General features: G+C 39.7%; 1 protein-coding gene across 4 annotated transcripts in view; it reads left to right on the top strand.

The window, feature by feature from the left end:
• The window catches only part of pdlim5b (PDZ and LIM domain 5b), a 35245-nt gene that overhangs the window by 12614 nt on the left and 8676 nt on the right, over positions 1–13955 (top strand). For 3 of the 4 annotated variants that reach the window (XM_075456315.1, XM_075456313.1, XM_075456314.1), the window contains exons 3-4: positions 4020–4171; positions 11606–11639. In XM_075456315.1, coding sequence (XP_075312430.1) covers positions 4020–4171; positions 11606–11639 — 186 coding nt within the window. Of the gene's footprint in view, positions 1–4019; positions 4172–11605; positions 11640–11965; positions 12490–13955 lie in introns of all 4 variants that reach the window. The other variant, XM_075456312.1, reaches the window with a different exon arrangement.

Consider the following 13955-nt stretch of genomic DNA (forward strand, 5'->3'; position numbering starts at 1 on the left):
TCACTGTTCAGCACACAGTTAAGCATTAAACAGTGCTAACCACACATATTTTGCTGGGACCGTTACGAGAGCCCTCTCCTCTCATCACATCTTGTTATACTAAATGTTTGAGTAATTACCATATATAGAGCTGCATAGTATTGTTTTTTTTTTTATCACATCCCTACAAGGACTGAAGTTCAGATCTGTTTTCACTCTCTCTCTTCCTCTGTGACAGACACAGAGACTCTGACAAACACAAGGGAGCAACAATCTGGGACATGGAGAGTCATATCCAAGGGAAGTGTTTAGTCAACAACCCTTTTGCTGCTTTTCTCTTCTATTGATCTCTGGAGCTGCGTAGCAGCGTAGGCAGAGCCAGATGCCAGATGATCTCTCATGTGTGCTTACATTCTCTTTATTGCACTGAAGAGCACTGAGTTGCTTTGTTGAAAGTACACCAGTCAGACTCAGTAAATACTGTCAGGTGTGTCCCTGAGTCCGTCATGCGTTTTAATGAGCAAATGATTCAGCTAAAATTTTGCTCATGTCTGTGGTTTGCGAGTACCCTGTCTTTTGTTAGCGGTACTTGGCATGTAACTGCACTATTAGTCCTAGACGCTGGTATGTATACATTAGTCGCAGCTATGCTTTCTACACTTCCTTCTATTGATGTAGCTGGAAATGAGACAAGGGGTAAGGGTCATTAGAAATGACCACTTTGTGTGTTTCCCTAAGCATTTTGAGTTGATCTCATTTAAAACTCACAAGGTTAAGGGAATATGGTAGAAGACATTCTGAAGGTCTTGGAAAAGGCAGTCCTTCATATTCATTAAAATGAATCTCAGTTAATACGACTGTATGAATATACTCTGGCATCGCTTTGAATGGTGCGACCGCAAGGAATTGTGGGACAGAATTATCTCATTTCCTCTGCCAAAGGAAAAACTAAAGGACGCACTGACGTGCTTTTCCTTGACATTTAACCCATTGGCGCCTAAAGCACCTGCAAAAAAAGCTGCTCAATGCCTAAGCCAGTTTTTAGAAAAGGTCCCCAATGCCTGAGGTTTTTTTTAACTAAAAACAATTAATTGAAAACACTTAAGAACAATTCAATAGTCTCAGCCTCTGAAACACATAAAGACATGAAATAAGTTGCATTTTAAAGGTTAAATTCTCTGCTTTTATTCCGTCATGTTCATTCAGCATTAACACCAACACATTTTCATTAAAAAAAAATGAAAAAGATGAGTCAATACACACACACACAGACACACACATGATTCAGGATAATACCCAATGCTGCTATTTATTATACTACTATTACTATACTATAACTAATCATCATTACTATTATTATCATCATTATTATTATTAGTATTAGTAGTAAATGTAGGCACCACTTCAGCTACATTTCTGGCCATGATAGAGACGTCATTGCAAAATTATAATATCAGCAATAATAATGAATGATAAAAAGAAACTGCAATATATCTTGCATTGTGCAGTTATACTGTATACTTCAGTGACACGACTTCTAAAACATCATAGTTATACTGCAGTAATTCGCACCGGGCTCTCTCTTTTTTTTTTTACATAAGGGCAACGCCACTCAAATAAGAATGAGAAGTCGTCAGAATGAAGCGCAAGAATAAATAATTACCTCCAGATCATGTCAAAACGATCTCGTGCCATCACTCGGGCGACATTTGTCTGATACAGCCACTTGCTCTGCCTCCAGTAATCCCGGCGAGTTAGTAGTTTGATTATTCCAAAAGTTAGGCAGATACCGATGAAAGATTTCATCTCCTGCTTTGACACGGGGCTCCACTTCGAGTTGGATGGTGTGTGGCCGCGCGCCTGATCCGCATATAAGTTTGTCTGTGTCACCAACATATCCCAAACTTCATCAGTGAAAATATGCGAGAACACATCTAAAGGACTTGCATCTTCAGATATTGGCACCTTCAGCCCCGGTGTACGAGTAAACTTTTGTTGACGTCGGGGGCGAAATCCAGCGGACTGCCAGTCTACTTGAAAGCCAAAAAATTCCTCGTCCTCGTCCTCATCCTCTCCAAACAAATACCAATCATTGTGCATTACATGCGCCTTGAAAATAATGATAAATGAACAATGTTGCGCTACGCAACAACCGGCGTTAGGGACCATGTTGCGCAACGCAACAACCGGCGTTAGGCACAATGTTGCGCTACGCAACATCCGGCGTCAATGGGTTAAAGAATTCGACCAGCTCTTATCGATGCTGCCACATACAAACGTCCGGGCCTTTTCACTCAGCTGGGAACCTTCCAAAGCAAAAAAAGACAATTTGAGCAGACCCCAGAAAATCACAAATCCCCCAAAAATGTGGCATTCACTGCTACCAGTGCTGTCACTTCCTCATTTTTTTCTCCTCATCCTCCCACTCTTTTCCTCTATTTTGTTATTATGAGGGTAAACACAATGGCACAATGGCTGCTTTTAGAGCTGCCTAACCTGTGTGCATTCTTTAGCAGTGGCGAAAGAGGATATCTTGTTTTGTGTTTTTCTGTCTCAATCAGGTTTGGTTTATGTGAATAGCTTCACTCAACAATGTGGGACCGAAGATAACGGACTGAAGATGACAGATGATACATTTGCGAACTTGCATATTCTGTGCAAGGTTCATATTTTTGGTTTCTACCCTGATACCTAAATCCCAGTTGTGTGAGGAGATAAAATCCTCTGCCAAAATTCCTCTCATTTCACTTCATACCGTCTTCATTCATCTTCCGACTTTATCCAGTTTTGGTCCTTCACTCTGCTGAAAGATGATATGACATTATGATCGTAATAAAGTCGGAATAAGATAATGAGTACACAGAGTCCTTTTGGCAGCCAGCGTGACTGTACAGGTTTTGAGAGTGTTAAGACTGTGCTGACTGATTGATGAGGTGTGCGCAGTCTTACATAATCACATATCCGTCACCACACCTGGTAGGGAGTCATCCCGTCGTCATGGTTTTATTGCCTTACTTCTCATGTGCTCAATGCAAGTCGTAGCAAGGTGGAAACGGATTGAAGACCTGATGAGCTCCCACCTTTAGATCGCACCTCTGTCTGTCAGACAGACACTTTTAAGACCTTGCCGTTACAGTCCTAATCAAAACCACCAGGTTTCACATGGTTCTCCCGTCACATTTTACACTACCCGTACTAAAAAGTTATGCTATCCTCTTTTTTTTTTTTCATTTGCTTTGGGAAATGTACAGTTCCCCCATAAAACAAGTGCTGACTAACAAATTGCATTTTGATCATCCCTAGGATTTTAACACTTTATAAACACTTTGCCTGAATTGCAGTGGAAAAGATAGTAATTTTCTCACCTTTAATACTGAATGACATAACCATATGTCACAACATATGTCTGATTTGTTTGATAAGGCTAAAAATGGACAAAAAGGTTGAGTCAAATTAAGCTCTAGCATTAAGCTTTTGATTAATCAAAGGGCAAAGAAAAGCCTGAAGTGGCCTTACTTCATGTTTCTGAATGTTCTTTACCCACTAGCCAAAGATTTTTATGATTAAGCTGCAAACCTTTAAACCATGTGATTTTTAATTTGTGTTCAGTTGCCATTTTGGTTATTGTGGACTTTCGCTTTACTATGACCAGATTGTATTTAGTGGATGTAGAGTTTTGTACTTCAAATTCCGGGAAGTTTATGTTGTGAGGAGAATCAGATCCCAATCTTATCTGATAAGGTTTGCATGAGACAGGAAACGGAAAGGAGATCACAATGCTTAGTGATTACAAGAAATAAATCAACAAAATGTGTGCAAGCTGCATAACCTTCTGTTATGTTTCTGTTGTTCTAAATGCAAAAATTAAAACCAAAAATACAGATAAGAAAGAAAAGAAAAAGCTCAGTTTCTGCAGATGTTTATAGACGCATCCTAAAAAAGAAAAAATCTTTACTTATAGGGAGACATACATTTGTATTGACTTTATCATAATTGTGTTTTGAGCATATTTAAAAAAAATATTTACTCTCTCATTACAGCTGACTGAGGGAGGCAAGGCGGCCAGTGCCAAGATGAGTGTTGGAGACATCATCCTTTCTATTGATGGCATTTCCACAGAAAGCATGAATCACCTAGAGGCCCAGAACAAGATTAAAGCCTGCACAGGCCATCTCAGCCTCACTCTGCAAAGGTAACAGTTTTACACACGCATACTTGGCGCATACACACCATATCAGTAGAATGCACGATACACACTGCTCAGGTCCTTGCTGTGCTTTTAAAGCACTGATGGAGTCAGTTTTCATAGTGTTTTCCTCGCATATTTTCTCTCCTGTGGTCTTTTCGTAAAAAAATATGTGTATTGAAGTCTGTTTGAAAAATGTGCACAGAGTCGAGTAGAACCCAGAGAAGAAAACAGACTCAGGGTGAAAAACTTGAACCAGATTTCTAGATGGATTACTGTATGAAGGAAAGTACTGGCAAAGCCAGAGAACTCAGAGTAGCTGTAGACCCAGCATGCTGAGGAGAGGGCAGCTGATAATAGGAGCGTTGCCGGGTGGGTGAATGAAAAATGGGCAGGCAGTGAGTGACAGTGCGAGTGCAGCGGGAGTCAGGGAAAGCAGATGGCACGAGAAGCAAAGCTGTTAGGCGAGATGTAGAGGTGGTGGACCTGAAGTACTGGAGATTCATGGTTGGTCAAAAGGAAAAACAAAAGGGAGCAAAGAAGCAAGAGGGTGCAGAGTGGAGCTCTTAAGCTCACAAATTATGTCACATGTACAGCAACAGAAGCTGGAACAAAAGCAAGGCAGATGGAGGAAACGCAAGGACAAAAATCAACAGCCATATCCTAAATCATAATTTGTTAAGCAGCAACGGGAAGCTTGGTTTCCTTATTTATTTTATTTGTGGTATGTTAGATTGGCCATTACATGATTAAAACTGATGAAGCCCTGTTGTGCTAATTTAAAACAGTTCAGTGTTTCTACCAAATCACCTGCCCCTGCGCTCCTGTAGGTAGTATGGATATGTTACATAGACTGCTGGAGATGGCTTGTTGCACAGTAGCATCAGTTTAACTGTTTTATAATTACAATAAACTGGCCGTTATGGTATAAAATCAGATTTATAGTGATGCATGTTTGGAAAAGTACATTTCAAAACATAGCAATGGTAGTGTTTGCACTTTAGCGTTACATTTTAGACTTTCATGATGAACATATTTAATGCAAATCAACATTCCAGTTTACCTGTTGTGCCGTTTGATCTCCATCGGGTCAAAGTCTGAATACCTAAATAGAAATTTTTAACGCCAGTCTATCGCATATGAAGGCAATATGCTAAACTCAGAAGACATGAAGCATGTCTGCATGTCCTGTCTTCATTTTAGGTTATTGTGGGGAGACTCTTGACTAATTGCCTCCACATGTTCTTTCTTGCTGGTATAGTGTATAGCACAGAGTCTGTAGGAGACATTCAGCGTTGTGTCTGATCATGCCTTTCCTCTGTTCCTCTCATTAGGCCAAAGTATAATATTCTGAGGCCCATGAGATTATTCAACCCAAGTGAAGTATTAAGAACACTTTGAATGAAGGCTTTCAAAGCCCTCTGCTGTATAATACACATCTCAAGGAATAGTAAGTAAAGGGAGACCCGTCTGCAGTTGTCATTATCTTCAGTTGGAAGATGGCCCAAACAGCTTTAATGTTTTTAAAATTGGAACAAAAAAAAAAAAACACGACAGAGAATACAGAATTTCTCACATGTACAACAATCATACTTTAAAATGAACAGGCGTTAAGAACCAAAATTCACATTCAATGATTTAAAAATAACAAATTTGAAAATGAACACAAACATTCATTAAACAGATTTGAAAAAGCTCTGCCAAGGGGAATCAACAGAGCAAACAACAGATGAGCAACAGTAATGTTGGCGATGATAACGTGTTCATTGGTATTTCGGGGTCTTGGCCGATTTAAGTCAACTGTTAAGGTAATCATATTTTTGGACCTGCGAAGAGTTGCTTTGGTGTCGGACACAGACAAATGGAGGCAAAGCACGCACACTTTCAAAGCTGTAAACCATGTTGACAGCAAAACTCAAAGTCTGGTTTACTTGTCCTGTCATTCCATCACCACATCAAAGGAGAAAGGAGTCTCTGTGCTTTAATCGTGGGAAAACCGTCTGAAAATAGTCCTGTCCCGCAGCTGTATATAATCTGGTGTGGGTAATGGATGCACAGTGAAACATCAAACATTCTGGTCGCATAGTACATGTAAACTACAACTAAAATCTCCCACGAAAACAACAAAGGTCTTCTTGTTACAAATACTGGATGATTGTAGGCTGCTCTGTTTATGGATCTATTTTTAGAAACTAGTTTGTGGAGTATGTGTTTCCTATATCTTATCTAGTGATGCATAGAGAGTAGAAACACAATAGACGTGTCTGTGGTGCACTTGGTTTAATTTTTTTTTTGTTTGTTTTCTTGTTGAGGTGGGAATGATCAGATGCATACGAGTTCTTTATAGAATTTGGAGTACAGTTGGAGTAGACATGGCCCTTTAAAAAAAAAAAACAACTATTTAACCAAACAAATGAGTTCTAAGATTTTTTAACAATGTGATGTTCTTCTGTTGGTTAAAAGACATGATAAATTAATTAAGAAAACAGCTTTAAGAATGCGACACAACAAGGAAAAATCTGAAAGAATTTCCTCTGCCAAGTACATTTCCCCTCCGTTTCCCCACAGATTTGATTTACGGTTTTGACAATCACTGATAAGACTGCTGACGTCATCACGACATTACAAGGGTGTCGGAGAGAATTTATGTGACTGCAGTGTCGTCCCATTATGTCACTTTGTCATAGTTTACATTCTTCAAGTACTTTCATAATAAGACACTTGAACATCCAAACCGAATGGACGAGGAGTGTAAAAACAGCCGAATGAGGAGGAACATAGTCCAGTTCTATGTTTATTTAGGCTGTGCTTTACCCAACTCAACATGTTCATTTGGAGGCAAATGTTTTCAGCGTAAATTAGAGCCTTAAAAAAAAGAAAACAGCTACAGCATTTTTTACTTTTGAACTATGAAACAATTGTTTACTCAATAATTTCTTTTTTTTTTTTTTTAACTTTCTAAAACGATGTGTTTGGTTGAAAACCACTAGCATTACATATCACTTCTGTATATTGTCCAGCCAGAAGGACACAGATACCAGTAGAGCGTGTGCTATCCTCTGTCTATCCAGGTACAGACAAACATGTTTTCATCTGAGTGGAAATGAACGGTGGAAGTACCCTCCTTATCCTGTCATTCTACCATAACAGATAATCAGTTGAGACTGAAAGGGGAAAGCTGTTATGTGGTTGATTACTGATAGAAAATATGACTAAATTATATATTTTTGCTGTTCAGCACATTGTAATTACTTGACTAAAGGTATATAGCACTTCAGTTCCTTTAAAAGTAATGTAGTAATGTTCAACCTTTTTTACTGTTAGCTCCAGCCTTGTATTTGAGCGGACCTTACCGTACAATTGTTTTCACAGCCAAAGACGACTGGTTCTCTATGAACTTCAGTCTGAGAGTTTCTGTTTGTTGACATGTTCATGTCTGTTCTATATGGGCTGCAATGTTTCAGTGGATTTTATGAATGCTTTTTGTTCTAATATCATGGAAATCTTGCTGCTGAGGAGCTAACAGTCGCAAGGAAGTTGTGGGAAGAGGCCATAGGAAACTACGATAATTGTTGTTTATTTATTGTCATTGGAATATGCAGCACAGCGCGATGAAAGAAACACCACCTCCAAGGGGTTGTGGCTTGATACAATATGGTTCCAAAACCTCAAAGATGATACTGAAATTTTTCCTTTTTATTATTATAAATTTATTATTATTATTATTATTATTTTTATTATTATAAATAAATAAATAAAGTTCTTGGAAGGCTATGATGGACATGTCTGCTGTTTTAATGTATTTATCTCCTGTACAGATTTTTCATTTTTGAAGGTTTTTCTGTCTAAAGCTCAAAAGAAATCACGATACGTCAATTTGTTACAGTGAAAATTTCTCTTTTGTATAATTATACCTCCTTTGATTGTATAACTTCAAATTTGTTTTACTTGATCTGAAATCTTCAACTGTTAGGGTGTTCTGGATTCAATCTGCAGACATGTTCATATATAGCCACAGCCACTCACCCAACAAGCTATGGTGATACAGGGTGAAGTAGAGGGCAATCCAATACAGCAGAGAGCCCCCACTGACTCCTGGTTGCCTTAGCCAGATGTGGTGGAGTGGTCGGAAGAAAAGTCCAAAAAATAAATAAATAAATGGGGGGGCTTTTTACATTGCTTGGATGTGCATTTGAGAGATACATAAACTAGAGGGTAGTTTATTCTGTTGTGGTTGCATTGATTTAGCCTCAAGGAAATCCCCCTTGAGGCCCTGTTCAGTCATTTTTTTCAGCTTGGGCTGCAAAATGCATTTAAATGCACCTGAAATGAACTTTTCCTCTACAATTTTCTTTCCAAGACGAGCGCACATGACTGGAGCTATCACGCTCGCAGTGAGGAGCTGTTTTGGAGCTCCTCAATGAGCTGAAATTGATGGCATTGATGCCTTCAGTCAGTAGAACGCATGTGACTGCTGATACGGAGGAAAGCACAGGATTACGACCTGACGTGTGTGTGTGTGTGTGTGTGTACACACACAGCAAACATCCAAAGGGAGCAGTAGTCAAGTTTGTAGAGTATCCAGGCAACTGACGGCCGCAGCAGCTAAGCCTGTTATATACTGATTTGCGTTTACTCTGGTGCAGCATAGCATATTTCTGTCAATATTAGCACTGTCACTGTAAATCTTATGGTTCGAAAACCTATTTTTAGAGAAGCATATAAAGAGAGCAGAACATAGGATAACTGCAATTAAAAAAGGAAAAAAATATAGTCCCCACCCCCCCATAACTAATAACACACCTCTCTGCTGCACTTTATTTTTTTCTTCTTCTTCTCTGTTGTTTTTGCTCTTTATCATTTAAGCATTTATCACACAAGTTAAATGCGAGAGGGCAGTCCTGATCGAGAAGGGAAGAAAAAAACTAAAGGCAGAGTCACATGGTTACTTCAGATCAGATTAACTTTTCCTCAGTCTGCAGTGTTTTTGCTTCTGAAACTGCATCTGAAAGTAGAGTAGGAAAAGGCTGGTAAGGCATGGATCTGTGCTGTGAAAGCTTTGTCTGTTAGCCTCTCCATCATTCAGTCAAATGCCATATGCCAGACTGTTTCTCTTGGCCCTCAAAGAGACAGAGGCAGGGTGGAAATACGTCAGTGTGCTTTGCTCTCAGGCTTACTCCTCCTGTTAACCTCCTCATTCTCTTAGGCTGGAGCTCTGTGTGTGTGTGTGTGTGTGTGTGTGTGTGTGTGGGTGCGCGCATGTGATAGGGTGGGTACACAGAGAAGTCTGTGTTAATGAAAACCACCCCCTCCATTTTTTTTCTCTTCCAAGTAGTCTTCAGCTGTCAAACTAATCTAATGTTTATTTATTTGTAGCACTATTTGTCAGCTTGTATTTAAATATTTTGTGTATAAATCTGGTCCAGAGATAAAAATTTTCTTTTTTTAAATTGTAGAAATCTGCATCTGTTATCTAATAAAGTGATGCATCCTGATTAAATTAGCAGGAAGGAAAAGACAGGCTCGACTGTTTCTTCACCAGGAGCAAGATTTCTCTGTACTGTTAACAGTCTGACACACCTCAGAGGATGAGAACAATTTTGCGATTGTAAGTGAGTTTAGTCATTTTTAGCATGAATAATTGTTGCAATCAGTTATAGCAAAGCTAAGTGCGCACGGTGTTAAATGGACAAAAAAATAGCTGAATATGATTTCATCTAAATTACAATTCTGTTTGTGAAGTTCAGGTTCACTGGGTATTTGTATAAAATTTACTAGAATCACTCTATTCACTGTGTCCTTTGTGGTCATGGCTTTTCTCGATACTACTGCATCATAGACTTTAATCAGTATAATAAAGGGATGGTTCTAAACAAAAGTCAGCTTCAGAGTGAAAGGTAGAGCCACACAGTTGTCCCTTCATTTAGGATGAGAAAGCAGGTCCAGCTGTGCAGAGAGCAGGACAGCAGAAGGCCTGAGCTGAGCAGATGTTCAGGGGACCACCCTGGCAAGTGTTTTTTCAGTTTGTTCAGGGAAAATGCAGACAGAGAATGAATCCGCCCAGCTGTCCCAGTCTGGGACACTGATAGGAGATACAAACTGTCTCATTATAGACTGGATTCTGTTTGAACTGGGCTGCGCTGTTTGATCTCTAAACCTTTTGCTGTTTTCACTGGCACCATGTGGTGTTTCTCCATAAGCAATCACAATAATACATTGGAGAAGCTCATTGGAAAATAGGCAGAGTGCATATTAGCTGTTAAGTGGAAAACTGTAAATGACGTCAGCATCGGCCTGTCGGGTGGGGCTGTTTTACAACCTGGTTTTAGGCTCAGTTAGCACTTGGGCTCAGTCAGAAAGGAAATGTGTGAGTTTGTTGACTGTTTTTCTGATAGGAGAGACAGAGACAGGAAGAGAGCCACAGGACATACTGTTGTGACTGATCCGGAAAACCAGCCTTTCTCACTCGGCATATGTTTTTTCGCTTTTTTTCTATTTTGTTTTTATGAGTAATGAGGGACTCATTAGTTCTGTTAACTGATTGTCTCCTGTCTGCATCTGAGTTCTAATTCTTCACTAGCAGTGTTCTAGGATCTTTAAGTTGCCCAACAGACTTGTTAAGTAATTGCATGTTGGTTATGATATGCACTGAGAGACAAGAAATAGTATAAAAGTTATGAAATTTTTAATGTTGTGGCTAAGAGTGCTTGAGGATATTAAGAACAAAACCAAAGAGGGATGTTGCAAATCCTTCAATTTCCAGAACCTCTCAAGAGAAAGATGAGAAGGAAGAAGAGATGAGCAGGCCGCCCTCTTCTCTCACTGGAGTTAAAACTGCGGCAGCTGCTTTAGTCATAAGTGTAAATCAAATGTACGCTGCACTCCAGCACTAATTCAGGCATGGATGTATCCTTCAATATACAGTGTGTTCAAACACACTGCTGAGTTTTAGCATCATATTTACAAATTACATTTATTTATTTTCAGCCACTTAAGTTTCCAGAGGCGGAACAGTCCTTAAGTAGTGCAGCACTTGTTCTTGATAACTTTTTTTTCAAATATATTTACCGTGACACTGAAGAAACATAATTGGATAAATTACGTATCTTCTACAGAAAAATAATGGAAATTGTAAGACGGCTTCTAAAATAAGAGCTATCCTGGACTTGAATTTGTATTCTGGTGAGATTTGTGTTTAAACTGTGTTTGGCTGCACTTTATTCTTCTTCTCACACACCCACACTGGTGAGAGAAGACTGTTGTTTGCCAAAAAAAAAGAATAAAAAAACACTATCCTTTAAGTTTTCTACAGCTTGTAAAAAGCAGGATTGGGCCACAGACTGTAGTTTGATTCTCAAAGCTGGAAATTGCAAAATATTTAACTAATGTTGTAAAGTGTCATGAACAATGATTTATATTATCCTCCTTCTGTCTTCACAGACCCTCAACTGTCTCTAAAGATGGAGTGCACAAGGTATGAAGTAACACATTGATTTAAAACTGCATTTTTGTTTATTATCATAGATGTTTACATCATTGTCCCCCTCTGAGATTAGGTCAGGACAGAAATTCACTTGGCATGTATAACTGATCCGAGAAGCCACATTTTAGAGCACCTTTAAAACTTGTATGGCACAGGCAAAGCTTTCATTCATACAGCAGTGTGAGATCACAGTTAATTTTTTATGCGATTGTGGTGTGCCGGTGGCAATGCCGGGTCACATGCATGAGTTTTTTTTGGTTTTTTTTGTGTGTGTGTGGATTTGCTGTATGTGCATGTTTGTCTTCACCTTCATCCAGGATGAACCTCAAGAGATCATTAAGCCTGTGCCAATCACTCACCCTGCGGCGAGCACCACATACACCAAGCCCTTAAATCAGCCCAGTCCTGCATACAACAAGACAGCTCGGCCATTTGGGGGGGTCAGCGGTGGGATTACAGCTTCATCCTCCCCAGCTGCTTCCAAAGTTGCCTCTATTCCCTCTGAGTCATCAGCTTTCACACCAGCTGCCCCCTCTCAACCACCGCAGCCTCCGTTTCCGTTGAGGTCGAGCCTTGCTGCTCCAGACCCAGCCCCAGCAAATTTCCTCCCCAAAACCAGCCCTGGCTGCTCCACCTTCACCTCCCCGTCTGCCTCTTCCTCTTCATCTAACTCCTCTTCTCCAGCCAGAGTGACAGCTCCCTCCTCCCAACCTAATGTCCCGCAGCCCTCCGTCTATAACACACCTATCAACCTATACTCCAATCTCAATGCTTGCGAGGTGGCTATGGGACAGAGGCGGGGTCTTTTGGAGAGCCAGGGGCTCACAGAGCATGTTAATGGGTAGGTAACACTCACCCAACCCAGCTGTCACATGTTTTCTCTTACATGATGTCTTTTTTATGAAGAAATATCATCGCATTAATCAGCGGGCCCAGAACTTTAGCTCACAGATGCAGCAGACTGGTGGACATTTTTGCGGTGCAGCCTGTCTGAAATGGTGCATTAAAGAAAATATTATACCCTGTTCTGATCTTCCCGTTACCTCATGGCCCATTACACCTTACCTCAAAATATGTATCTCATTTGAAAAGCAAATAGTGAAATAGCCCATCATCGCCTATGTTTTCACACAGCTGCATACGAGGAAAATCTAAGGCTGCTTTTTATAAATAGTTTAAATCATGTTCAGGGTAACTGGAGAGGGAGCTGAATGTTGACAACATACTAACTGATGCAGCAGCCTAAATATCTGTAAGTGACATTGGATGAACACACTCTGATATTGGGTTAAATAAATGGGCAAAAATGATTAAATAATTTCTCTCTGCAATTATTTAAACTGATTGTGATAACGTTCGCAGAATTGGAAGTTCCATTGATGTGAATAACAAGAGCTGTATGAAAATAAGAGAGATGTCCTTCACTATTTCCTCCTAGTTTTTCTCCAGTCTTTTTGTTTTAGCTTAAAGCGACCTGCTGTTTATCACAAAGAGCCGAACATTCCCGATTCAATCAACTGCGTTTCAGTGAGTGTTTGTTGTTTTTAACGTCATAGATTTAGTTGTAAAGCCAAAGGCCACAGCATCGCTTTAGGCACATTATAAATCAAGCCAAATGAAAAAGGGATTGTGTAACTTTTTCCAGTGTTACATTAGATTTGCTGCGAAAGAAGTGTTCGTCTAAAATTGATGAAGGCAATGCAGTTATTTGTGCAAAAGTTAATTGTCAACTGAAATTTCATGAACAAATCAGCCAGAGCAAAGTTTGGAAGGACTGGGCTTCATCGGCATGCTTTTCTCACCGTTTGGCTCACAGTTGACGGGGCTATAGCCGGCTTAGGCGCTTTGACACTTGTTCTTCTTTTCTTCTTCAGAAAAAAAAAAGAGATTTATTGGCATGAAGTCACCGCAAGGGTTTAAATTGCACTCCTATCACTGAAATGTGTGAAATTGACCAAAACTTCTGTAAACTTTGCAAAATCTGTAGTTGTAACACGGCCTGTTCAGGGATATTGGTCTCATAGCTTGTGGGAAATGACACAGAGTGAGAAACAGAAAACAAAACAATTTGTTAAAAGTATTTTTTTACTTGCTGCATTTCTTTGCTATCAGTCTTTCTTTTGTCTCTAACCTTATATTGACAGCTTCTGTAGTATATTTGTTCAATCATGTGTGTGTGTGTGCTTCTGTCTCGACCTGCATGCTTTGCTTTTGTGGTTTTCTTGCACATGCTCTCAGAAGGGGGGTTTGGACTGTGCTTGTTTTCTCCAACTGCTTTATTTATTCTCCTTCTTGGCTTCAATTCTT

Source organism: Odontesthes bonariensis, chromosome 22 (assembly GCF_027942865.1).
Source record: "Odontesthes bonariensis isolate fOdoBon6 chromosome 22, fOdoBon6.hap1, whole genome shotgun sequence".
Classification (NCBI taxonomy): Eukaryota; Metazoa; Chordata; class Actinopteri; order Atheriniformes; family Atherinopsidae; genus Odontesthes; species Odontesthes bonariensis.